The sequence below is a fragment of the Anser brachyrhynchus genome (genome assembly GCF_964034855.1).
Source record: "Anser brachyrhynchus genome assembly, chromosome: 3".
NCBI lineage: Eukaryota > Metazoa > Chordata > Aves > Anseriformes > Anatidae > Anser > Anser brachyrhynchus.
In genome coordinates, this window is record NC_137696.1 from 68,095,704 (window position 1) to 68,122,866 (window position 27,163).

At 38.8% G+C, this 27,163-nt stretch overlaps 1 protein-coding gene and 1 long non-coding RNA gene across 2 annotated transcripts in view; both read left to right on the forward strand.

Annotated features, from left to right (window-relative positions):
* The window catches only part of LOC308192848, a 266,449-nt gene that overhangs the window by 227,041 nt on the left and 12,245 nt on the right, over positions 1-27,163 (forward strand). The window lies entirely within an intron of this gene.
* Positions 1,129-27,163, forward strand: part of LOC308192837 (vesicular inhibitory amino acid transporter-like) — a 32,801-nt gene continuing 6,766 nt past the window's right edge. The window contains 1 exon segment of the mRNA XM_080586826.1: positions 1,129-1,701. Within this exon segment, the coding sequence (XP_080442952.1) occupies positions 1,393-1,701 (309 nt within the window). The 5' untranslated portion in view covers positions 1,129-1,392.

The following is a 27,163-nucleotide window of genomic DNA, read 5'->3' on the forward strand; positions in this document are numbered from 1 at the left end:
TGCTTGAACTAGTTAGGCACAGGAACATAGTTCTGTACTTGTAGCATTTCTGAAACATTATTTTATGCGTGAGACTGGAAAACTGTGGAGAGCTTCAGAATGCTAGTGTGCAATTAGAACCAAAGTAATTTCATTCTCTGAGCATAAAAGATACAACAGTGAAGCTTGTCTCCACATTTGTTTAATCCTGAGCACACACAAAAAACAAATACCTAACAAGAATCCTGGGTGAAGGATACTTCGTTTTGGAAATGGGTGAGAACTTAGAATTACTAGCAAGTCTGAAGTTGACAGGTACCTGGCAGAGAAGTCATCCATTCAGTCTTCCCATTCAGGAATACAAATTTCTTTTGAAAATTTCTGAAATTTCAGCTAACAGGAAGGTCATGCTAGTGCAAAAAAAAGGACTAGAATTCATCCCATGTGGTCAAATTCAGACCCGTTATAAATGAATAATTGTTTCAGCATGATTAGTAGTGTTGTACCAACAATTTAGTTTTTAATGTAGAAATATAGCTGTTAAAACTTAGTGTTCTTATTAAAGAAATAAACTAGGAAATTAAACATAGGGCAGGGATAGGAAACATCAAAAGAAAATGGGCATAAACAATTCTACAACTGTGCAGCCCAACTTTCTTTCTCTTTACCTTTCTTTCACAAATTCCTTCCAATCACGGTGATACTTAGGTAAATACTATTTTTAAGATTTCGCAGCATGAATAATCACAATGTATCGCTGCTTACACCCCTATAGTAAGCATATAATCATAGCTCTATGTTTTCTCCTAAGTGCCACCAGCAACTGTGAATTAGATAGTTACGAACAAGCTACTTTTTCTTTTTTTCTTGCAACTTTGAGCTTTTTAAAGAACATTTTTAAAGTTCTACTGACCTCTGTAGACACTAAAACATAGCAGAAAATTCTTACATCTGGAAAAGTGAACTTGTTTATATGCACTTATTTAGCAGTCAGTCCATCAACTCAAGTTTTTAATGAAGCTTTTTTTTTTTCTTTTTTGGCAGAACTATTTATTTGTATTAGGAACATGCATAATTTCCAGGAAGAGATTCTTGCAGCCACCTGTAGATTCTTCATGAATGACTGATCCACGTAGATATCATAGGTAAAAGGAAAAAAAGGATTTGAATTTTAAATTGCAGCTTGCAGACTACTAAATCTCACTGCAGACTACCCTGGGCAGCATGTTGAAGAGCCTGGAGATATTTCTTAAGTTGGCATTTGAATCTGGAACAAATAAATGTGCTAAGGACAATGAACTTTATTAATTGCAGCTACAATACCAATGATCATCTAACAGAAGGATTAACACTGTACAACTGCTGAAAAAAATAAAGACAAGTAAGGAAAGATTTTAATATTTGGTATTCAAGATGGCTCACCTGAAGCAGACTTTTTCATCTCTTTTCAACTGCTTTAGGGAAAAACCATCTTTCTTTTGGGGAATGGTAAGATGGGACAGTTGCCTAGAAACTGATGAAGAGAATGTGAATTTTGCTAGAAGAGATGAACTGAACAGGGCTCACATTGAGGAGAGAGAGGAATCAGACGGACCCCTGAACTTTGAGCTTGACGTTTGCCACCAGGATCCAGGATATGAGTCCCCAACTCCCCTGTCACATGCCCAGGTCAGACAGATCACCAGCTGGGAAGCAGGATGGAATGTAACAAATGCCATTCAGGTAACCTCTTACTACCCCACTCATTATAACCATCATTTAAAAAACTGGTCATCACTTAGCCTGCTTTCTTTTACTTAACCATACCATCACTCTGCAATATTCGAAAAGGTGTCTATGAACGTATTACTAAAATATTTCAACCTTTCTGCATAAGATTAACACTGTAAAAATACAGTTCTAAAGGGAAAAAAAAAAAAAAGATGTCAACTAAAGTTTCAGAATTATTTAAACCAGGCGAAGATGAAAAGGTGGCGATTACAACTGTTTTGGAAGTGCTGAAATTATCTTCAATAAGTATATTTTAATTAAGTGACAGAGATGTTTGATAGAAATGTGAGGTAAACATCTACTAAAAAGAGGACAGTAAGAGTCAGACTGATGTCAGACATTTACTGATATATAAATTACTGATATGTAAGTTACTAGATATGAATTAGAGCATGAAGCACAGTAAGTGTAATAATACTTTTTAATGTTAAAGAAAATATTTGAGCTGGAAAGACTGAAAGGATTTGATCTTGGCACTTCATGTGGAATATAACTATCTTTCTGAGTCCTTAAATTTAGCTTTAAATATTTCAGATTCTTTTTCTCACTTTTCATGATTCATTTTCTTACATAATTCTATCATTTCGACTAACTTTGTGTCTGATAAGGTAAGAAGAAATCAGTACCCACAGACACATCTAGTCCCAGTAGCTGTTACTTAAACACTTTTTATGGCATTTTAATTATAGAAAAATAATCCTTCCCATGACACACAGGTCTATGTAAATGCTGATGAACATTTGTTTATGTATCAGTTTATCCCTCAGCTCTGCAAAGGAGTAATAAAAGGACATATTTCTAACCCTGCTGTATTTTCAAACATGAGCACCACCATATGAGAGCCAATGTAATAACATCTAGGGCAAAGTAGCATATCATACTCAGAAAATGTTCAGCTGTGAATAAAAGTCCTAAAATACTCAAACTGTATTCTAGTAACAATTTTTAACTTCAGTCTCCCTCAGTAGCATCTAGTCAGGGCAGGAGTCTGGGATGAGAGCCCATCATTTTCTCTGTGAGTTTTGCCTTTGATTACACCGAAACCAAGATTTCATTCTGGAAGTCAATTTTGTCAATATTTACTGTATGACCTTTTGGAGAGTTGCATTCTCTCTCACCTATTGTTTTCCCTTCTGAAAAACAAAATTAATAATGTCTCTGTAATACATCAAAGTGCCTAAAACTTCCTGAATGTCTTTATGTAGATAATTACTATTAATCATTAATATTGTGGCTTCCAGTTCAAAGATAGACTTATATGATACAGATGCCTATTTAAAAACAGGATAAATTCGAGCTAGGTAATCCGGTCGGATCCGTAACTATGATCTTAGTTAAAACTTCCAGCATTTTGAGCTTTGCATACTGCTATTCAATCTCATTTGGTCAAATATTTTAGAAATTAGCATTAAAAGAATATTTGCCTGCTGCTATACTGCGCTCTCCTTCTAAGGCAGACTGAGGATGGCAAAGCCTTGGAGCTGCAGTTAAGTTGAAAGCGTCAAAATGTTCTAATGACACATTGTGGAGCTGTGTGCATATGCGAGCACATATGTGCACATGCATGCATTTTTCCTGTTTCCCAATTCCTTGGCATTTGGCTTAGGAAAGAGGGTAGAGAGCAGAGAAAGGAAAGGGGAAAGGCAGGAGAGGGGGAGGGAATATTGAATGGGTATCTGTCAGTAAAAAATAACAGTTAGAAGAAATTTCTGTGAATAGCTTTGAAGAGAATGTCAGAGTTATCTGAATGATTAAAACAATCCAAACATTCTTGACTGGTGAAGTAAATCTATGCTAAAGTGACAGTTGTTTTTGCCCTACACAGAGGAAAGGGCAGAAGTGTTTTGCATGGCAATTAGAGGTAAATATTTAAGCAGAATTCTGAAGCTTTGAACAGTTATTCCAGTGAATGCAATTAGTCTACAAGTGAAATTATTTCCAGATTTGTTATAAGAACAATTAAGTCTTTGGTCTCCAAAATTAAATATAAGGGTTTTCTCAGAGTGTTTAAAATGCAAATATTTTCATACAAACAGGTAGAGATTTTTGTTTGTTTGTTTTTAACTTCAACTGAAAAAGTGTGCAGCTTTGATGACAATATTGTGTATGTAAATGATTGCTTCAGACATTTAAAGTTTCCAGGGAAACATGCTTCATATTCCAACACCGCACAAGCAAATGAAAATCTGTATCCAGTTAATCTGGGTAAGGACAGAGACCATAAAGCTGAGTTAATTCAAAAAGGAAAATGAACAGCATCATCTGTCAGAGTGATGCAAGTGGTATTTGTTTCTATAGAGCAGTAAAAGGCTGAAAAAAAAATGTGCTAACTTGTATGGTAGAGCTGGATATATAAGCAAAACAACAGTAGCAAGAAGAAGGCAGTTAAATTCTAATGGTACAACATTTCTCAGCAGAACCAAAGTTCATACCGTCATGGCTGTAATTTACACCATTGTGAGTCTATCTCACCTTATTAGGTCTCAGGAGCACAAACAAGTTTAACAGTGCAAAAAACTCAGCCACTTTAACCAGGCAGCTCCAAAGTACTTTCAGTATCATGATGCTTCTACAATCTTTAAAATACAATGTAATGCAAGTGTGTATACGTACCTGTAATAGAAGCACACGATTCTCCCCTGGACATTTAATGAAATATGATGTTGAATCAAATCATACCGAATCTGTCATTTGATAAAATGAATCTGATACCTAATAGAGAGAATTAATTTTATATTTTATAACTGGTTTTAGTGTGTTTCTGGATTGTCAGTCCCACTCCCCTGTATCTTTTGCTTAGATCCTCAGGATGAAGCAATCTTTCTTCTTCTTTCCCATCACCTAAGGGCAACATATCATAATTATCCAAAGAGGTGGCTGTGCAAGTTGCCATGAACCACCAGGTACAAGAATACTGCATTATCTTCCTTCAAAACCCATGTTAGAGCTCTTTTTCTCTCATTATGTTTTTTTTAAAAAACTTGTCAACAGCTGTTGGCAGACCGAATTAATGGTCTTGTAATCTGTACGTCTTTGTCTCTCTACTTCTTTTTCACAAGTTCTGTCTGTAGCCATCTCTTGCAGAAATGGATTACATATGCATTGGAAATACCTATGGCAGAGGCCATTTTCTTGTTCCATGATCAGAATTACATGACAGGATTCTTGTCTACTGTGTGGACTTCTAAAATAATGATAATGCAATTAATATTATAGTTATTTAAAGTTGCGATAATAATAAATTAATTATTAGAGTAGTGATCATACATATGCTCATTATGTTCATATTCTGTGTGCTGTACATTAGTTTAGAAAAGACTCGGCATTTCAATATTCACTGTTTTCATAAACAAAAGTATATCTCTATTTCCATTAAGGTGTGCCATTATAGATACATTTCCAAATTGTGTTCTAATCTGGTTCATCTTTTTTTTTATGTCACTCTATAAGATTCAATTGAGAATATCAAATGGTTTGTATTTATTTTTCAGTTACCTGCCTTCATCTCCCTAATATAGACTCAATCTTTAGAGTGCTTACTATCAACAACTCCCATACAGTTAAGTGGAAAACACAGTGACACTGAGAAGCAGAATTAACAGACCTGTACCCAAAGATATACAGGCAAACATCCTTTAAATGTGCCTAAACACACTTCCCATTAAGCTTTAATGAGTGTGTTTAAGTATTTTACAAATATAAATATAAATATGTACATCCTTATGTATTTAGAAAGCTAAATGTTTTCACCATCATGTCATTAGATGTACCACAATACAAATCTCATCCTCAACCTTAAATAATTTAGTCACATTTAACTAAATAACCGCTTAGATCTTAACTGCAGTATTTGATCTTCAGTATTTATTTCCTAGACTTGGGAACAAGGGTCAATCCTGTCTGGTGCCCAGAGCAGTAGCTTCCTTGAATTATACATTGAAGCTAAAGTTATACTCTGAACTAAATTATAAATGTCTGATGGAAACAAACTGCTGTATTTCATATCAAGGGATGGTAATAAAAATTAGAGAGATGCCTGATGCTTATATCCAATCTAGGAACGGCAAGTAATTTAAGTTTCTAAATGGAGCTAGTCAAAAAGTGACAGCACAAAGCAAAATTTCAAGACTGTATGTCTATGTGGTGCATATAAAAATGGCAGTTTGTACAGTTTTAGCTAAAATGCACCTGCAGTACTGGACAATTTTTATTTATTTATTTATTTATTTATTTTATGTATTTGCAACCACAGACCCACGTAGCTGTAAATGGAGACCCAAAAAAATCTCAGAACCTGGTGAGAGCCATCTAAACTCAAATGTATTATTCCTTTGACTGAATGTCACCACTACAGAATGCAGTTGAAATAAGATGTGTTTTAGGGAAGAAAATTCTAACTAATGTCCGTGCACTGGTTTTCTCTTTGGATCTTTTTTTTTTTTTTCCTAGGGGGTGGGGGAGGGCAGGGAAGGAGACAGAATAAAATTCTGGACATACGTTGCTACTTCATATAACCTTTTATATTCAACTTTTTATTCATATAACGTTTTATATTCAAATTCAGCTCAGACTCTAGTGTAATTCTTTAATTTTGTACACATGTTCAGATACCACAGAGAAGACTGCATACTGTATATATATTTTCTGTATTCCTAAACCTACTTTTTTCACAAAAGCTTTTTATCAACAATATGTTATACTTCAACAATGAAATTATATCTACCTCACAGAAGTCTCTTTATATGACATATAAGCACTGTGCAGTGGACTGATTTTGAGTTAACTAGCTGCCACTCACATAAATTTCAATAGAGAATGCTCTTTATCAGCCTTCTTTTCCCTTGGTCAGCTGCAAACACTGAAAATGTTATGAAGCCAGGACTCCTAAACATATAGAGGTGGCTTACCTAAAACTTTTCCTTGTTCCACGAAGAAATACTTGGATTGTTCTCATGGGATTTAAGTTGCTGTTTTGTAGGCTCTGCATTTTATGTTGTTTGTCACATCATCTGGGCAATGAACAGATGGAGGGAGTGTTGAATGGATTTACATCAGCATATTCTACTGTAACTATTATGGAAATGTTAGGGGTGGCAAGCCAGTTTTCCATAGCCCCTTTGTGTCAGATTTGCCAGCAGGTAGGAGCTGTGGTATAACATAACTACTCTACAAATTATTCCCTGGACATACAGTCCCCAACATATGGAGCTTTGGTTCAGAAAGCACCATCCTAGCTCTTAAAGCATCGCAGAAACATGGCTTACAGAAGTAATGAATCAAAGTATTGCAAATCCTGCAGTCTTCTAGGTGTCAAAAAGACATATTAAAAATCTTTACCAGTTAAAGCAGTCCTTAGATCATGCTTGCCTGTACCACAGGCCCCAGATTTCCTTTCCTAATAGATGAGTAGCAAGAGAGTTAAAGGAAGTCTGCCTCTGTCTCTCTTTCGCCCTTCCTCTGCCCCCTTCATAAATGACTCTAATAGCCTCGGTAGTTTGGCTATAACTAATCTGTAGTGATCTATAATTTATGATGTTGATATGTTTTAAGTTAATCGGCATATATTTTAGATGAAAGGGAGACATTCTAAAGTATAGTACTCAACATACGCTTGAAATTTAACATGCAAACTCAGCCTTAAGTGTGAATATCCTGATTTCACTGGGTATAAAACATGTATTTTAAAATGTTTGCTTTTAACTGATACCTTTAACCTCATTAGCTGATTTTTACCTGAGCTTTAGTGACATAACCAACTTTACATGCTTTTGATAACAGTAGCCAGAAGCACTGTCAGGCTTAAAAAATTCTGAATTATTCTATTCAAAACCTCAAATTATATATAAACAAACAAGATATTTATTTGACACCTGATTTTTAGCAGTGTCAAATGTCTATCATTTCCAACAACATTAGCTGAAGCTCTTCTTGGCTAGTATTTATGAAATCTGTATGTTTCAGTGTCTGAATTTCAGAGCCACAGTATTGCAGGTAATCATTCTTAGAAGTAGTAGCTAAGTTATTACAATGCATAGTATACTTATCCTGGGTTTTATGTTCAGCTTGTCACAGTCTGGTCAAGAAAATCTTATGGAATTGGCAAATGCACATTTCTTGTAAGCAGAGACTAGCTGATTGTTCACATTTCACCTAAGTTTGAAAATATTTTTGTCTGCAAAATCTACTAGTACTGATCTTTTGGAACAGTTATGTTATAGGTGTGAGGCTCTAATTCTCCTACATAAAGTAGCTGGTATGAGTTAAAATTGTGTGCACATCAAAGGACAAATGACCTAGCAAGTAAGCATAAAGCAGCATGGGTTAGCCTTGGCTAATAGCAAAACTCCCACTCGGCTCCTTGCTCACCCCCTTCCTCCTCAGCTGGGTGGCAGGGAGAAAAGAGAGCAGGAGCGAGAAAGTTCATGTCTCAAGGTAAAACCAGGGAAATCACTCTCCATATACCATCATGGGCAAAACAGAGTCAGCGTGGGGAAAATTAACTTTATTATGAATGAATATATAGATGTTTCATTCCTGCATCTCATACTCAGAAACAAAAAGACAAACATTAAAGCAACATCCTTCCTCATCCCTTTTCCATGCTCAGCTTAACTTGTTCACTCCAGACTCCTCTACAAACCCTCCTTCCTCCTCTCTATGGCCTTTTCTGCCCTTTCTAAAATACACTTTCCTGAGGTGCCTCACGTGAAGCCGATGGGCTCAGCTGTGCCGCGCTGTGGGGTTGCTGGAGCTGGCTGTGTCCAGCACTGTCCTCCCAACAGAGGCCGCCTGCTACCTACACCTGGACACAGAAACCCAATACTTGTAGTAAAGTACATTGGTCTTGCTGGTGCATTGATCTAACTGCTGCATGTCCTTACAGACATGCTTTCCAGGCAACAATAACACAAGGTTTTAATTGGAATTCGCTAGTTGCTTTGGCATGCTGCCAAATTTAGCTTGCTGGCAGACACCCTTGGCAGGGACATCAGTATTTCTGCTATTTTATATCTCAGTCAGCTTAAGTACAGTTACATGAATGAAATGAAAGCACATATCCACCTGAGAACTTTAAATTTTGACAGTCTTCAAAGGCCAACGACTAGCAACGATGTTGCTAGAGCTCAGTAGACAACCTGCCAAATGTCAGAGGTGTGATTTACATGTACATTTACATATATTTGCAAAAAAAAAGGTGTGTCAGTGTGTATTTCTCCCATGACATATATAGAATAAATGGTATGTGTGAGTAGCACTTCAGAAACCTGAACATTGTCTCCCCCCAGACCTCTTTTTCTTTCCTTTCATCATTAGGAAACCTTCAAGCCTCCCAGGAGATAGCCTGTTCTGGGAGTCTTAATGCCTGAAAAAGCTTTTGCTTGCAGTGATAGGAGATAAGAACAAGAACACACGTTACATAAATCTATTTTTTTAAAAGGAAAAGCATGCTCCATGTATCAACTATCTCTTCACAGCTCTTTGCAAGCACATCTTCAAACATCGAATCAAACGTAAGCTTACACATCTTTTCTTTAACAATCTATTATTTAGCTTTCTGCATCTATTGACTCTGATTTCTGCTCTTCCGGTTAAAATTGCCATTGTCAATTTTTTAAATATTTAAACGAGCATTCCTATGAAGTTATACAAAGACATTTATTTGCACTCCTCTAAGCTGCATATAAATATCATTTTGCTGAAAACTTCACAGTTACAAGCTATAGTGAAACTACCACTTATGCTCTTGACTCACAGCTTCTGGTATTGACTCATGCTTTCCTTGACTCCACTGTTTGTCTGCATTTGTTTCCTGTTATCTCACCCTTAGATTTTAAATTCTTTGGAGAAGAGACCATCTTTTTGCAGTCTGTTTGCACAGTGTCTTGCACAATGGGATTCTGATCAAGGACTTCCAGGTGTGCCAATAATGAAAAAAATTTTCAAAGTAAGTCCCGAAACATCTTCTATTTTATAGAGACTCTTTACAAAATAATAATTGTTTAAATGTGGCCTATAATAAATCAGTCTGGCATTTGGTCCAATTTCCTCTTTTTTTTCTCCTTTTTTTTACTTTTTTTTTTTTTTTTTTTTAAATACATAGAATGGATTCTCCTTGCTGTTGAGGTCTATTGTAGGGGCTGAATACAAAATAAATCAGCAGACTAATGTGATTAAAGTACCTTTAAAATATTTTGCCTTTAAAATGTGTGTTTGTAGTGAATTTGTATAGCAAGGTTTTGGTACCAGGGGGACACGGGTGGCTTCTGTGAGAAGAATCCAGAAGCTGCCCCTTTTTAAATAAGGGCCCCACCGCTGGCCAGAGCCGAGCCAATAAGTGGTGTTGTTTGCGCCTCTGTGAGAGCATATTTAAGAACAGAAAAATAAAAACTGCTGGGGAACAGCAGCTGGAAGAGAGAGAGAGGAGTGAGAAACAGCCTTGCAGACCCCAAAGGTCAGGGCAGAAGGAGGGGGAGAGTTGATCCAGGCTCCAGAGCAGAAGTCCCCTGTGGGCTGTGGAGAGGCCCCTGGTGGAGCAGGCTGTCCCCCTGCAGCCCACGGGTCCCACACGGAGCAGATCTCCACGCTGCAGCCCGTGGAGGAGCCCCCGGTGGAGCAGGTGGATGTGGCCTGGAGGAGGCTGCGGCCCATGGAGAGCCCCCGCAGGAGCAGGCCCCGGGCCGGAGCTGCAGCCCGTGGAGAGGAGCCCACGCAGGAGCAGGGGGTCTGGGGGGAGCTGCCGCCCGTGGGGGACCCGTGCTGGAGCAGTTTGCTCCTGGGGGATGGACCCCGTGGTACGGAGCCGTGTGGGAGCAGTTCTTGAAGAGCTGCTGCCTGTGGGCAGCCCCCGCAGGCTCAGTTCGGGCAGGACGGCATCCCGTGGGAGGGACCCCGCGTGGGGCAGGGGCAGAGAGGGACCGTGAGGGAGCGGCGGAGACGAAGCGTCAGGGACTGACCGCAGCCCCCATTCCCCAGTTCCCCTGCATCGCTTGGGAGGGGGCAGATGGAAGAGGGTGGATGGGGGGAAGGCGATTTTGTTGTGTTTTTTTCCTTTGTTTCTCACTTCTCTAGCTTGTCAGTAATAGGCAACAAATCTTACTGTCTCCCTACTCTAAGTCTGTTTTGCCCATCGCAATAATTGTTGAGCGATCTCCCTGTCCGTATCGCAACCCTTGAGCCCTTTGCATCGTATTTTCTCCCCCTTCCCTTGGAGGAGAGGGTGTGAGAGAGTGGCTGTGGTTGAGCTCAGTTGCCCACCCGAGTAAAACCACCACAGTGTTCCATCTTAAAAATGCAGATGGTCAAGCAAGAGAATGACAGAACTATGGTATTATAGATAAATGTATAGTAGTGCTACGAAAGTTATACCTTTTGAAATAGTAAATGTTACCAAACAAAATCAAGAAACTGTCAGCTGTTTGAAAGCAATGATCACTTTATTCCAGAGAAGAACCCAACGAACCAAGATTTGTTTCAGAAGGATCTCTGTCTCCCTCAGGTGAAGGGAATAGCTGAGGTGCTTTTCCTTTACACTAAAATCAAATCAACCTACCATGCTTTTTGATCTTATCAGTCCCTGAGTGTATTTTTTACCATATGAACGCAAACAGATGGCATAATATTTTCAATTCACGCTCACTTGTGCCTTTTTACAGGTTCTAGCATGTATCAATGCCCACCTATCACTGATGGAAAATATTTTACTTAAAGATCTTCTTACTACCTGACTTCTTGAACCTATGAGATGTGTAACTTCATTTTCATTTGCTTTAATGAAGAGCATTTACACATAACTCCTGCCCAGATAACATTCCTCCTAAGACAGCAAGAACATGGTGATAGGTGGCAAAAGGTCAAATATTTTGCCAGATATAAATCCTTTCCTGTTTTATATAAACTTCCTTCATTTTGATTAGCAAATTTTCAGCAGAGTGTTCATTTTTTTATATAAGGAAAGGGTGAGCTTTAGGGTTCATCAAAGTATAAAGGTTAAGACAATCTCAACATCTATAGTGTATGAGAATTTAATGGTAAAAGTGAAGGACATCTGAATTATTATAATATTATTTTAATGTACTGACAGAATCAGAAATAGTAATGCTTTTGTAGCTGACATTCCAAATGGCAAAGCTTCTTCCACACAATCCATAGGTGGTTAATCTACAATTTACCTCAGTGTGTATAATTCCTGACAGCAGGAGATCCACTGAAATGGTACAAGCTCTGTCTGAATGAGCTAATGGAACTATTTGAGAAAATAAAAAGCCCTAAATACTGATTACACACAGTACAAAAGATGATATATTGTACTCTAGTTTTAGCATTGTTAGCTGTATAAAACATTTTGCCCCTAAAGCTAAGTAAAAGATATTGACTTCCATTTGCATCTATTCTCCCTCTTCTCCCCACACACACCATGTTTCTTGGATGGAAATGTTTCTCTGTATTCTTGGCCAGTGGCACTAGTTTTGCCATATGTACAATACTGTGTTCACTAAATAGCTAACCAAAAAAAAATAAATTAATATTTACTTCTCAAAAATGTAAACATGTGAGTCAAAGAGAGAAAACATTCACTTCAGCTTATACACACATACTCTGCTATCCGTTTCATTTTCTCTCAGTCCATTTCTTGAATTGAGACAAATAACAGCACCAACAGATTATGGTTTGTAGGTCCCTAGAGCAAGCATTTTTGGTTGCTTTATGATATCACTAGCAACAGTAGCTTCAGCTACTGTACATGGGTATTTCCATTCATGATAGTTATTTTTCATTGCTCAGCTTTCCCCTCAAGATACATATTGATTCAGGCTAGTTCCTCCCTCATAAACAGACATATATTTTTTGTTGTTTTTCAGTTTTAAAAATAATTCTAGCTTGATTATTTCAAAATAAACCCAGGTATTTCAGAAATAATGAATAGTCCCGTAGAAGCTTAAAGAATTGCAGCTATGGGTACAAGAATTATATGATGCAAGAGTTTTATCTTTCATACATATATAATGACTGCTAATTCCTTCATTTAGCTGTTTGTATCATATTTAGGAGTTGACACTGAGGTCTATTCTATCTCACCATATTTTAAAGCAATTCTCTTGTCTCTTTTTCTGCATCATGTCTTCGACTCCAAATGTCATATCCCCAGCCACCTTCCCTTAAGGGACTTAAAAATCTTCTGAGCTTTAATTGGGATCTGGAGTTTAAAATGAGTTCTCCACTTCTGCTCTTGTTGCTTTTGCTTGCCTGCTGCCTTTTTTCACTTTTGCTGGGAAGCCAGCTGCTCTCAGTGCTTTTCCTTTTGTACTTTTCATTGTTGTCATCTCAAGTTAAAAATAAAATACCTGCACGAAACCGTAGGCTTCCCTCTGCTGCTTGGAATGGATTTCAGAGACTCTTTGCTATTTCCTAAATTGTGAGGAACTGCCATTCCACCCCTGAAGGTTTCCTTTCCTAATCAGAAAGGATAATTGTCTGCATAATTCATACTTTCCCTCTAGCCTTCTACTGATTCCTGTCTTATGCCTGCAGCTACGTATTTCTCATATCCAGTCATTCTTCCGCACAGCTTCTTGCCTATCATATTCTCCTACCCCTTGTTGCTACCTCGTGTGGTTCATGACCTTATATTGCAATATTCCTCAGGTTGCCTTGACACACCTTCTTCCCCCTGTTCCTGGCTCCCCTGGTGCAGTCATGTTCCCAGGCTATCCAGCTCTTCCTTTGCTCTTTCTAGGCACCTCAAAGTCACATGGCCTTCACAATGGAACCCATCTTACTCTACAGATGATACAGAAAGATAGACACCTCTGGTGTCTATAGACACCCTAAAATAAGTGCCCTACACTGTTGGAATAAATAGCCCTTTGGTGACGCTTATTTCTATCCACTCTCTCCAGAGCTAGCAGATTAGTTGTATTTTTTGCTGTATTTATGTGGGTGAAGTTAGGAATCCCATTCCTAATTAAACATGCATCAAAAGAAGGTAGATTTGTCATGTATGTTTTTTTTCCTGTTTCTGTGTGTATTCATTCATTGAATGGCTGTTTTAGACAGAAAAAGTTGGGTGAGATAACTCAGATTCATAGATGTTAAGAAGTGACCATTTCCTTTGGTAAAGACAGTAAAAAAGTAGTCACTTTAGTAACTTTAGTCAGGCACCGAGTTTTCACCTAAAATCCATGAATCTCACCTTGCAAATAAATTGGTATTTTGTCTAAATATTTGAATACTAGAAAAGAAATTTAGTTAGGGGAAAAGAACAAAAATTAAATTAACTTTTATACTGATTACTCAGAGGATGCCAGAAAAGTCAGTCACATTTCTTTTCTCATTTTTAATTTTTCTCTTTATTATAAACTATACAAATTAGAGGATTTTTGTCTAATCTATTCAAAATTCATCAAAATATTCACCTTTGTTGAATTTTAAGAATGATGTGATCTTTTAAGCCATTATAGGATAGAGAAACCTCCACTATAGGAATTCATTTGCAATATCAACTTTATCTATATCTGCTCATGATGAAACTTCAGCAGTAAAATCCATTGCTGGTTTGTTTTTTTTTTTATCCTAAAGACAGAAGCCTCAGGGTGCCACCGAAGTTTAACTGAGGTTAAGAGAGGAAAAGCATCAGAGATTTGTTGTCTACACGCAGCCTAGTTGTAAGGCAGTATCTTTTCTCATGTATTCAGAAAGAATATGCTATAGTTCTCCATATCAGTTTACTGCTTCACAGACACCAAAAATAGTAGTATACGACTATTTGCATTTTTCACCCAAACTATTAACTGCATTCTCTCCAGGCAGTGACAAATTTCCCCCTTTATATGCTGAGCTCCGGGAGTCATTATAGCTTGCGTAAAAGTCCACCTAAAATTGGTGGTTGGGTCTGTGCAGAAGAAAAAACAGGATAATGTTAGCCAGGGGAGGATACAGCCACTTTTTACTCTGCATGCAGTCACAGTAAATCCTATGCCACCTTTCAGAAGACATAAACTGCCTTCCTTTTCACCTCTCAGAGGTGCATAAGATTTGTTCTCTGCATCCTTGCTTTTTAAAAGTAACAAGAACTGTTGCTTGTCCCATACAGGCAGCATTCAAGAAAAATTCCTAACAAGCCAAATGCTTTCTCAGAGCCTAAGTTTGAACTTTCTATGCACTCTAACTCTTCGTCATGTCAGTGCACACTCAAATAAAGTTATTAATCTCTCCACTGCTTTGCTTTGCTTCCAGACTCCCACAATCCCCTCTCTGCTTGCCCTCAAGCTCTTTCAACCACACATTCAAGGAGCTGTACTGGATGTTTGTAGTACCTGTCTTCCGTCAGGTGGAAACCTGAGAGTCAGTAATGACCTATGATGGGAGAAATAGGTCAGCAGCCAGTGAGTCCGCACTGCTCACCACTACTAACTTTCAAAGTAGTTTACCTTAGTTTTGACTGCCTTAATTTTTTCATTTCATTTCAGAGTTTCCTCTCCTCTTGATAATACATAATAAAAGCCCTCATTCTTTTACCAAAGCTTGCTTTCTCCTTTGAGACCAAGGCAAATAATATATTTTCCTAAAAGGTAATTTGCTTGGGAGATTTACTTTGTGTGATTCAGTGCATTCTTGCAGACAGCTATGAATTTATGCAAAGTAACATTTTCCATCAAACCAGAATTAAGCATCAAGCATATTATTTCAGTTTTAGAACAAATATTTAAAGCAATAGCAAAGCCAATGGGATCAGCTATCACACTCAATAGCATCAAATTTTTTATTTGTTGAGACATTTATTTTCCTCTATTCCCTTTCCTAATCTTTAGGAAATTCTTAAAACTAATCTGGCCACTAACAGGAGAACAAAATCAGTGACTTCTCTGTCAGTCAAATAGACAAAAACACTGCAACTTCCTTACCTGCATATCTTACCACAGTATCTCCTGAGCAGTCTATCTGTCTATCTGTCTTAGCATCTGTTTATGAGACCTGAAGGATTGACAGACCAACACTTCTGAAGTTTCTCTCAGTGTATAAGGTGATTGCAGGCATTAATCACAAAATAAACACCTTAGTCACTTTCCTCCCTGCAGCTAAAGCAGGCTGGCATCAGCAGAGAGAAAGAATAAGAAAAATCAGGAAAAACAAGATTGCTAGGGTCTAATTCAACCATCCCTGAAGATAAATGAAGACTTTTCACTGATATTAAAGGAGATGGATCAGCTGCTAAGGTCATACAAGCCGTGGACAATATTTGAAGTTTTCCACAGAACAATTCATAGCATTTTTGAATTCTAACTCAGCCAAGCTGTGAACAAATGATGAAGTGACAGGGAAAGCAGATGAATTATTTTCCTGGTGTCTGTAGACCCATGCCAGGAGTCTGGGTAAACAGCTAGAGAAACTGGAAATTCTTACCAGTGGGGAGAAATAGGATATAATTGATATTGCAAATACATTTATGTGATTGGAATTTTAAAATAATTAGATAAAACATGTCTACAAAAAAAGATGGTAAAAGAAGCGAGGGTGGCACTCTACTTTAGAGAGATGATTATTTGTGTTACAGCTATTGTCTAAAAAGACAAATTGTATTGTTCTTGGTGACTTCGGTTTTAAAGACCTGTGCTGGAGGTTGTATGTAGTCTGTAGTAAAACATCATTAAAGTTTCTAAAAATGACAGATGATAATCATCTAACACAAAAGGTATTGAACCTAACATAAGGTAATTCTATTTTGAGCCTCATTACCTTGAATATAGATGAACAGATCAGTGGATCTAATTACATTCATTATAGGAAAACAGAGGGCAGTAATATATATATACTAGGTACTTCAAAGGAGTGAATTTTAAAAACATGGAGAAAATTATGAGAGATAATTGATTAGAAAGAAAAAATACAGACAGTAAATTGTGAAAGTAATTTGAAAGTTGTTTAACAAGAATTTATGAGATATCCAGAAGTCACATCTCACATTTAAGAAATAGCACGCCTATGCGTTTAAACCCCTCCTACTTCAGTTGTGAAGTGAATGTATCAATTAAAATTTTAAATATACACATATATTACAAAAGGGAGAAAAGAAGGGTGAGAGTAATCATTGTAAATTATAAATTATGAAGTGTAGAAAAGACATTCAGTAACCCAAAGGTGCTAGGGGAAAAAAATGCATCCCTAAGGAGTAGGACAATAAGAAAATAATTCTTAGGAATTAAAAAAAAAAAAAAAAGATAGGTTTAGTATAAAAATTTGAAAATAAATACTAGTAGTGGTATGAATTAAGTATGAAAAGAAGTGTGAATCTTTCTGTGGCTGTATATGTTTGTGTAAAAATACCAGAAGAAAGAGCAGAACTTTGTTCTTGTGTTGGCATGTGCTAACTGCATAGTGCATCATATTCATATAAGTGATTTAACCAAATGAAGAGAGAGAAAAACTGACCTATAGGTAAGTGTCAAGGGAATGAAGAAGAAGACAGTAGGTATAAAACATGAAGATAAAGAAAGGCAAAGTACTGTGAAATTCAGGAATTCTGACTAATACTTATGAGAGGTGAGACAAAAGAATGAGGTGAAGGACCTGAACCAGCACACACTCCAAGTGAATATAGAAGGCAAAGCTAAAATCTTTTTGTCATCACCAGTCAAGATGAACCCCAGAGACACAGTAAGACCTTGACTGATGACATCCCTTGGCCTCCTTGTTGTGTACGAGTGATCCTGGCCAGGCCGTTAGGACACGCACAGTAGTGCTGATGGGTATGTGAATATGAGAGTGAGTTAAATCTACTTAGAGATTTAGAATCATAGAATCATAGAATCATAGAACCATAGAATATCCCGAGTTGGAAGGGACCCATAAGGATCATCCAGTCCAACTCCTGGCACCACACAGGTCTACCCAAAAATTCAGACCATGTGACTAAGTGCACACTCCAAACGCTTCTTAAACTGCGACAGGCTTGGTGCCATGACTATGTGTCTGGGAAGCCTGTTCCAGGGCACGACAAACCTCTCAGTGAAGAACCTCTTCCTGATATCCAGACTGAACCTCCCCTGTTGCAGCTTGACACCATTCCCGCGGGTCCTATTGCTGGTCTCTAAAGAGAACAGGTCAGCGCCTGCCCCTCCACTCGCCCTCATGAGGAAGCTGTAGACTGCGATGAGGTCTCCCCTCAGCCTCCTCTTTTCCAGGCTGAACAGGCCAAGTGACCTCAGCCGCTCCTCATACGTCTTCCCCTCTAGGCCCTTCACCATCTTCGTTGCCCTCCTCTGGACACTCTCCAACAGTTTCACGTCCTTTTTGTACCATGGTGCCCAGAACTGCACACAGTACTCGAGGTGAGGCCGCACCAGCACAGAGTAGAGCAGGACAATCACTTCCCTCGACCGACTAACAATGCCATGCTTGATGTACCCCAGGATACGGTTGGACCTAAAAGCCCTGAAGTCCCTTTTGATCACTCTCGGACTTCTCCTTGCTACTTCATCATTACCAGCCTGAAAAAACAGCAACGGGTAGTAGTCAGAGGTCTGTACAAGGCGAGTGATTTTCCTAGCAATGTCTCTTACCCGAGCCCCAGGGAGCCAGCAGACCTCCCTGTGGGTTGGGTCCAGATGGCATATCGGGCCCTCTGTCCCTTTCAGAAGGGAGTCCCCCATGACAATAACCCTTCTTTCTTTCTTGACAGAAGATGTAGCAATGCAGGGGGTAGGTTGCCTTGCCTTAGGCAACCCCTCCAACCAGGACGGGCTTTCATCTACATCGTTGTTTTGACTGTCATGTTCTAGAGCCTCATACTTGTTACGTAAGGGTAGTCAGGAAGGTGAGGTGGGCAGGGAGAGAGCTCACCTACAACCCCAAGCAGAAACCTCCTTCCACTCCCCTCCCTTGGCCTAGGTCCCCTCCTACAGCCTGGCGGAGTGGGGGAACTTTTGTCTTCTGTGTAGCTGCTGCCTGGTGGGATAGAGGAACCTTTGTTACTTGTGTTGTGGCTGGCTCGTGAGTCTGTCTCACGGAGGGTAGAGTATGCTTCCACCAGTCAATTTCCCTGATGCTCCTCAGCCTGCTCACCTCCTCCCAAAGCCCCACCACCAGGCTGAGCAGTTCTTCAACCTGGGCACACCTCCCACAGGCATACCCACCGCTGCTGCTGTCGGACACCGACAGAAGATTCGGGCACACCCTGCAGCCCAAGACCTGGATGGCTGCGTGTTTCCCTGAGCCCTCTGTCTGAGTAGCCATATCAGTAACTGTGGCTGGAGAGTCTGCATGACAGGCGGAAGCCATGGTTTTCTGCCTGGTGGATACCATGGCCAGGCTCTTCACGAGAGGGTTACAACCACCATTGGAAAAGACCTTTGGAGAAGAGCGGTGAGGGTGCCCCGCCTACTCGCCCTGCCTGCGCTGGGGCGGGGGTGCTGCTGGCTCCGCCCGCACCTCGTCAGCCTCCCTCAGGAGGGCTGCCGGCTCCTGGCAGCTCCCTCGGGTGCCTCGAGTGGCCTCGATGCCAGAAAAAAAGCCCTGCCTGCTCCGATCCCCCCAGACATGTCTGCCCCGGAGCCGATCGCCTCGGCGATATATGATTTCTTATATATATATCTTATAATTTGGTATTGTAAGATCACCTTCCTCTTGCTCACTGATCTCACACTGAATTCTGCTACACCAAATTTCTATATCCTAGACATGTTTTTCTATTTCTTATGTTCCTAAACATGTAGAGGGAAAACCTAAATGTGTTCAGAACTCTAAAAAAATGCAGCTGTACCTAGTCTCTATTTGGAGGGAATCAGGAGGGTGTACTCATAGCACAGGATAATAGTGGGCCATTTTGAAAATTTTCAGGATGGGAATCTTGCTATTCCACATGTGACATTTAGAAGTTAACTCTCAGAGTTTCTAAGCTATTTGTCTGCAGTCCATTTGTTGCCCAGCAAGAGAAATAGGCATCTCTGGCAGGAAATTAATTTCAGCTAAGATAGGTGAGTTATAAGTTCAGGTGCCTATTTTTTTCTACAATTTATAGAGGCAGCTTTGATGACTAGCTTAGACAGGGACAACTAACTTAGATTACCACAGTTAGCATTTAAAATGGATGTTAAAATGTTATTAATATTTTGAAAGCAGAATGCCCAGCAAATTTGCGTTTGGGAGACTTAGCTAAAGATTCATCTGGTCTGGTAATATTTAATAGCTATTATATTTAGAATTCTCCAAAGACAATGGAAATCATAATACTATTTTAAAAGCCAGATAAATTTTAACTAGTTAAACCTATGAACAATTCTGAGCAAAATAATGTAATTGTTAATGCGGGTTTTAATTGATATAGAATAAAAAGCTAGGAATATAATTAGTGTCAATCACTATGGGTTTGAAGAAAAAGTCTTTACAGTCTTTATTAAGTACACTTCATATAATTTTTGTTGTAACATAGGCAGTGAAATATAAATAATATATTTAGACTTTCAAAAGGAATTTTGACACATTAATACACAACATTCTGATTTAACAATTAGTGCAGCAATAAAATACATCTTAAATAGATTAACAACTGCCTAGATGACAGATCCTAAAAAAAGTAACTGTCAATGTAGATTTATTGTCAAAGCAAGTTGTTGAGCACTGGCACAAGTTGCCCAGAGAGGCTGTGGAGTCTCCTATCTTGGAGATACTCAAAAGCTGCCTGAACATGGTGCTGGGAAACCTGTGGTGCTGGGAAACCCCCTACTTGAGCACGGGGTTGGAACAGGTTACCTCCAAGGGTCTCTTCCAACCTCAACCATTCTGCAACTTGGTTCTGCATGAGTTTCTGGTAGGGTTAGAACATTATCTAGTAGAATCTAATTGGTATGTGGTCCAGAATTATTCAATGTAGTCAACAGTGATCTGGAATTAAATACAAAACCACCATTGATCACAGTGGTGCCTGAGACAGAAAAAAGACCATGGACATCTGCAAGCAAGTAGCTCTCTTATCATAACATGAGATTAAGGGATTTTCTGTTTTTGAGTTTAGAGTTAATAAAGTTTTATGCTCATATAAATACCACAGCAACATAGGTTTGCATCAGTTCTGGAAAATAATTTATTTTAAATGAAAACGAATGCTTCCTGAATTTATCTCCTTACTTTTCCAAGAAGATACGCGAAGGAGGATTTCCTGTGTAGTTTCTGTGCCAAATTCATGCAGGGAATCAAATACATAGTTGGGAATACAGTTAGGCTTAAATGAACTGTTCCAGTGGAGTAACTGCAGATGGTGAGAAAGGCAATCAGAGCTAATTCAGCAGTCTGGCATATTAGCATGTGTTCTGCATATAGCAGAGCTGTACTAACTGAATTATTTTCAGTTAAATTTGTCTTCATTTCTTAATTTATTTTTTCTATCTGATTAAATCTTAGGGTGAAATCTTTTTCTCTCTTTCTTTGTAGCATCACTTTTTATTCCATTTTATTTAATTGTCTTTTGGCATGTCTTAACTCTGACCACAATTCAATCTTCATTACTTTTTAATTACCTTTCAATCTGCTTTGTTTTTAAAAGTGTCATATTTCAGGTCAGAACAGCCTTTAAAATGAAGCTTTTACTTGGGATTAAAAATGTCTTAAAATTGAACATCAAGAAATTTTGATATTTTCTCAGGGTTCTTAACTGTGCTCATTTATACATTTTTCTAAACACATATTATTACCTGGGGAGGTGCTTGTCCTGAGATGAACTAGTGTTGAAAGACCAGCACAGTAAATGGCCCACTTTTTGCATTCTATGCAAATCCAGATATCTGGGCTTTTTAAACAAGCAGCCAGTCTTCGTGGTGGGGAAAACACTACCATGTAGTTCAAATCAAGCCATCAACAAATGCAGAAATGTTTTAATGTGCAGATGTAATTTGGAAATGCTGACATGCTTGTTTTTTATTGTTGGTGGATCAACAATTTCTGGTGCTTCCTCTTGGGGATATTCTAACAAGGCTAATAGCTTCTAGCTGTGGCTGACCTTTCCACTCTTGTCCTTGCCATTTCTTTTGAAGGCTGATCAGTTATTCATCCCCCAGTCCTTCCTTCTTTCTAGAGTGAGATACCTATGGCTAAGTCTACTCCAGATGTTTGATGGGGACCTCCATCCAGGCACACGTATTCACTAATTGGCAATGCACACCAGTACCCACTCCACTTCCATGCTCATTTTAGGGTAAATAAGTGTCTTAGAAGACAAGGGCCAAGGAAGGCTCACCCCACTGGGTCTCTCTCCTTCTCCGTTCTAACCAACTATGTGAACAACTTTTCTCTGAGCTATTCTATTTTATAAACATATCGCCTTAAAAGAGCATATTTAGAGTTAACCTATTTGGCTTTGCACTAGAATAGGTGAAAATAAAACCACTCAGGAAGGTACACTTCCCATACAAACACTAAAACTCAGCTCTGGGAGGCAATTTAAGAAACTGTTCCTTTTGCTGCTCATTTTTAATTGATGCCTCACAGGTAAGGCTGTCTGTGACATAATTTGGACACAAGAAGATGGCATCAGAAGAGTCAATATGAACAGGTGCTGGGGACAGGCTGGACCAAACAAGGACTGGCAGATGGTGTAGGAATTACCTGTGTCATTCCAGTGGCAGAGAATCAGTGAAATGCTGACACAGTCTGTCCCCATTCTCTGTACAATCACTTTTCATGAGAGGTGCAGAAAAGCCACCTTCAGCAACACTACACCATGAAAGAATTTCTCTATGGAGGAGCAATTTTCAGCAGATAACTCACTTCAAGCAATACTCGCAGGCTGCCAAACAGCTTTAAACCAGAGAACACAGCCCAGTGCCTGTGCTGTTTTATTACAGTGACAGCAAAATATGTGCTTATTAAAGGTATCTTTTTCTTTGAAACTATTTACACATGTTGACATGCAGGAAATGGTCCTAACAGAAAGTATTGCTTTTGGAAAAGTAAGAACAGAAGATCAAATCTCGTGTCAGGAGGGCCAACCGTATCCTGGGGTACATCAGGCATTGCTAGTCGGTCAAGGGAAGTGATTGTCCCGCTCCACTCTGTGCTGGTGCGGCCTCACCTCGAGTACTGTGTGCAGTTCTGGGCACCACGGTACAAAAAGGATGTGAAACTGTTGGAGAGTGTCCAGAGGAGGGCAACGAAGCTGGTGAAGGGCCTAGAGGGGAAGACGTATGAGGAGCGGCTGAGGTCACTTTGCCTGTTCAGCCTGGAAAAGAGGAGGCTGAGGGGAGACCTCATCGCAGTCTACAACTTCCTCATGAGGGCGAGTGGAGGGGCAGGCTCTGACCTGTTCTCTTTAGAGACCAGCAATAGGACCCACGGGAATGATGTCAAGCTGCAACAGGGGAGGTTCAGGCTGGATATCAGGAAGAGGTTCTTCACTGAGAGGGTGGTTGCACACTGGAACAGGCTCCCCAGGGAAGTAGTCACTGCACCAAGCCTGTCTGAATTTAAGAAGCGTTTGGACTGTGCACTTAGTCACTTGGTCTGAACTTTTGGTAGACCTGTGTGGTGCCAGGAGTTGGACTGGATGATCCTTATGGGTCCCTTCCAACTTGGGATATTCTATGATTCTGTGATTCTATGAAATCCAAAATGGGTTTTGAACTCTGAAAAACAGTCTTTCATTCTTTCAGCTCTCATTGCCATCACTAACATTTTCTGGCTATTTTGTAGAAATATAACAATGTGCTGATACAAGAAACCTTACTTTTTTTTTTTTTCCTTTTTTTTCCTTTTTGTTAACTTTTTTTTTCCTTTTTTTTTTTTAATTTAAAAAACATCATTGACAAGACATGACAAACAATGTGTCATTTCACCTCATACATACTTAGTACATTGGTATGTTCAGAGTTCTCTCATTTCTCTCTAACCAGGCTCTGCATCCCCCCCAAAAAAGCAAAACCAGTTATGTCCACAATGTTTGCTTTCCTTTATTAACTGAAAGCTGAAGGACACAGAAATAGTAAATCCCTTATACAGATCTCATCAGCAATTGATTGAAAATTCTGGAAAAATCATGTTGAAGACATCACCTGGAAGGAAAACTTACAGTTTCTGTAGAAATGTTCAGTTTAGAAATTCTAAGCTCATTGTATGTGACTTGAAATTGGCAATCACTGTTATGTAATTTTAAGAAGAATGTATATAGCACAAAACTGGATTTGTTTAATAAGGTCTGAATTCAAAAGTTGAAAAAAAAAAAAAAATTTCATCCTGTGGTGTGTGTTAGGTACCAAATGAAAATTTGATATAAACAAAGAGCAAAGCGATGTTAAGAGGTTAGAATTATGTTATACTCTGATTAAACTAACAATTAAGCTAGAAAAAGCAGACACCTGTGGGGAGGACTAAATGCTGTCGAATGTGATAACGTCTCTGAAAGACTTATGCTTTAGTTTAGTTTGAGGCTAGTCATATAAACGTTAATGGACTCAATTCAGCAGGGGAAAAGCCTTTGTGTGGGTAAGGCCTGTGCTGACACTTACCTGCATTTTAATTATACAGTCACCCTTCAGGTCAGCAGATAGTCTTTGAACTCCCAAATGCAGGTGAAGGGGCAAAATAATGATGCTGTGAGTGTGGAACAAATGAGGTAAGCTTGCTACAAGTTGCAAGAAACTGAGAAAACATCATTGTTCTTATGTTAATATGGAAGATGACTGTGGCTTTTATCTTCCTGACTTTTTCACAGACTTGGTTTATTTATGATTCTTTTAAACTCAATCTGTTATGTAAATTCCTTTTCCATGGATTGTTTTCATAGGAAAGGAAACACATTGTACACGTTAGGCAACTATCTAACTTGCCAGTCAGTGAAAGCCATGATTAAAAATGGCATGGTAGCAAAAGTTACTGTTACACATGTGCTACCTGCAATCCAGATACACACAGATATCTAGTATTTTTAAGAAAGTAGATTATTAGATGGCAGAAATGGTAAAATTTTGAATACTTCAGTGAAGTTTATATACAAAAGATGGCACCTGTGACTTATACAAAGACACTGCTGTATATGAAGTCTTAAAAACAACCCAAAAAGATATCTAGTCAATAACTGTATTATTATATCAGTAATAACTGAAGTACCTCTGTTACAGTGCACAAAGGCATAGACCTTTTAATCAAGATGCACTGATGTGCATTTAATATGTTACTTCTAGCTCTAATTCAGGTGAATGCTGAAGATATTTGTATCTAGAGTGAAGCCTGGTGAGATCGGCAGTGATGGTTCATATGATGGACACTCTCATTGACTTAAAGAAAAAGTAGTTATCTGATTCAAGGGCCTCTAATTTTTCCTCTCTGGTTGACGATACAGGCTCACAGTGGGCCTGAAAAGGAGTGCTATCTCATGGCTGGAAGAAAAGGAGAAATACTTTATACACTTTGATGATTATTCAGTGTTTGAAAAATTGTCCCTCTTTAGAGTCCTCTGTATAGGAACGGGCCTGCGAGTGCTTGTGCCATGTAGAACTGGGATGCAAGGTATAAACCTTGTGAAGCTGAGGCAAGCACCCACCTTCTTGACAAGTTGCAGCAGAGCTGGGCTCCTAGGCTGCCTTCACAGACAGTAACATGCTGGCTACAGAGCCTGAGTCAGTTGACAGAAAACACCAAAGACAGAAACATGCCTGAAACACTTGTCTCCACATGGTCTTGTGTCAAAGATTGTGACTGAAAAAGTCTGAAATTAAGGTTTAGACAGTTAAACTCACCTCTTCTGCCTTAGCTCCTGTAAGCAATGAGCGGCACTACTCACTCGGGTAGTGAGAGAGGAGAAATGTGTCGCTCCCCTCAAGGAGAGTGGGAGAGTCCATCATTTTTCGTGGGGAGCAAAATGCAAGTCTCTGAGCCAGTAAGCACAGGCACACACTGTAACAGTACACAACAGACCTCCTCCTCTGCCTAGAGGTATACGTCCAAAGGACAGAATTTGTCCCATCAATGAGATTGATGCATGTCACCCTCCTTTGCAGGGATTCCAATTCACTGTGAAAGGAGCCATGACTAGCAGTTTAGATTAGTAATCCAGTAACAAGTGACATTCAGAAAGCCACTGGTGGTTAGTACGTAGTAGCAAGGATTTCATTTAAAACAGAGGGTAGCAATGAATTCCGCTGGCTAATACTGAAGTGAAATTTAGCACTCCAAGAAGATCCTACCGGTTTGTGAGCCACCAAGTGGCCATCTTGATGGCTTACAGGACATACAAAGGAGGCCTCTTTCTGTTGGGGTTCACAGGTTTAGCCGGGCAGAATGGAGTTGCTCATGTTTGCTCAGAAATAAAATTAAGATGGGGTTGGTCCAAATCAAGTCCTATCAGGCTAAAGTGGTGATCATGAATGAGCATGAATGCTCTTATTTCATCATATCCTCAGTGCTGTAAGAAATACCGAAGTAAAAAATTCTGCAGAACTAGTTAACTATACTTTGTTTCCTCCCTACCTTTCCTCAGTCATCAAGAACAACAAAAAAAAAAAAACTCCTAACCAATATGACTAATGTGCATTGCTTAGTTTCAGCTTTGAAAAAAAGAGATGCCACAAAAGCTTCTTTCGTAAACTAGATCTTTTTATGAATAGCTATAGTTCAAGGGTTTTGTTGGGTTTATGCTGTTAGAAATTAAAACACTTAAAAGTGCAATTTGTCCTTAAGTATAAAGAAGGAAGAGACAAAATATAGAGAAAAAGACAAAGAAATACACACACTGTTCTCTGAAAGTAAAGTGCCACATTTTTTACTAGATAAAAAAAATATAATTCTGTTCCTTTCAGAAGCTGTTTAAAGTATGTCTACATGTTTCACACATTTTAAACAGCTAAATAAGTTTGCATCTTCTAAAATCTCAGCTTTGATAATTGCTTTAGTAGTGGACTTAACTAGAGCATGGGCTGCATGAGGCATACAGACGCCACAGAGGAAACACGAGCAAACTCTGATGTCACTCTAATGCACTTTTCTTTCCAGAGGTGCGTTAACAATTTTTACACTGAAGAGAATTGTCCTTACTGGATCTATCTATAGTGTTATTTTTATTTTAAATGAAAGTTGTGGAGATGATGATGGTACAGCTGCTTAATTTTACTGTTATTGAACCTGTTTCATTAATACGCATGTTGACTGAGTAAATGCCCCTGAACCTTCTAAAATGTGCTTCTAATCACATCAGCATTAATTATTAACTAAGAACCTGACTCTATCATTCACCCACTCTTTTTCGTAGCTTATCATTACATGTGTGTCAGTAGGAACAGTTAATTTTGCTAATAATTTAATTTATCATAAATAAACACATTTCTCATGATTGTTGCTTACTTAGCCAAATGTAGCAGTACTTCCACCTTGCAGTTCAGAGAAAGCAATGCTCAATGAAGGGCATGATGGGGGAGTGTGGATTCTAGTAAACATTTTG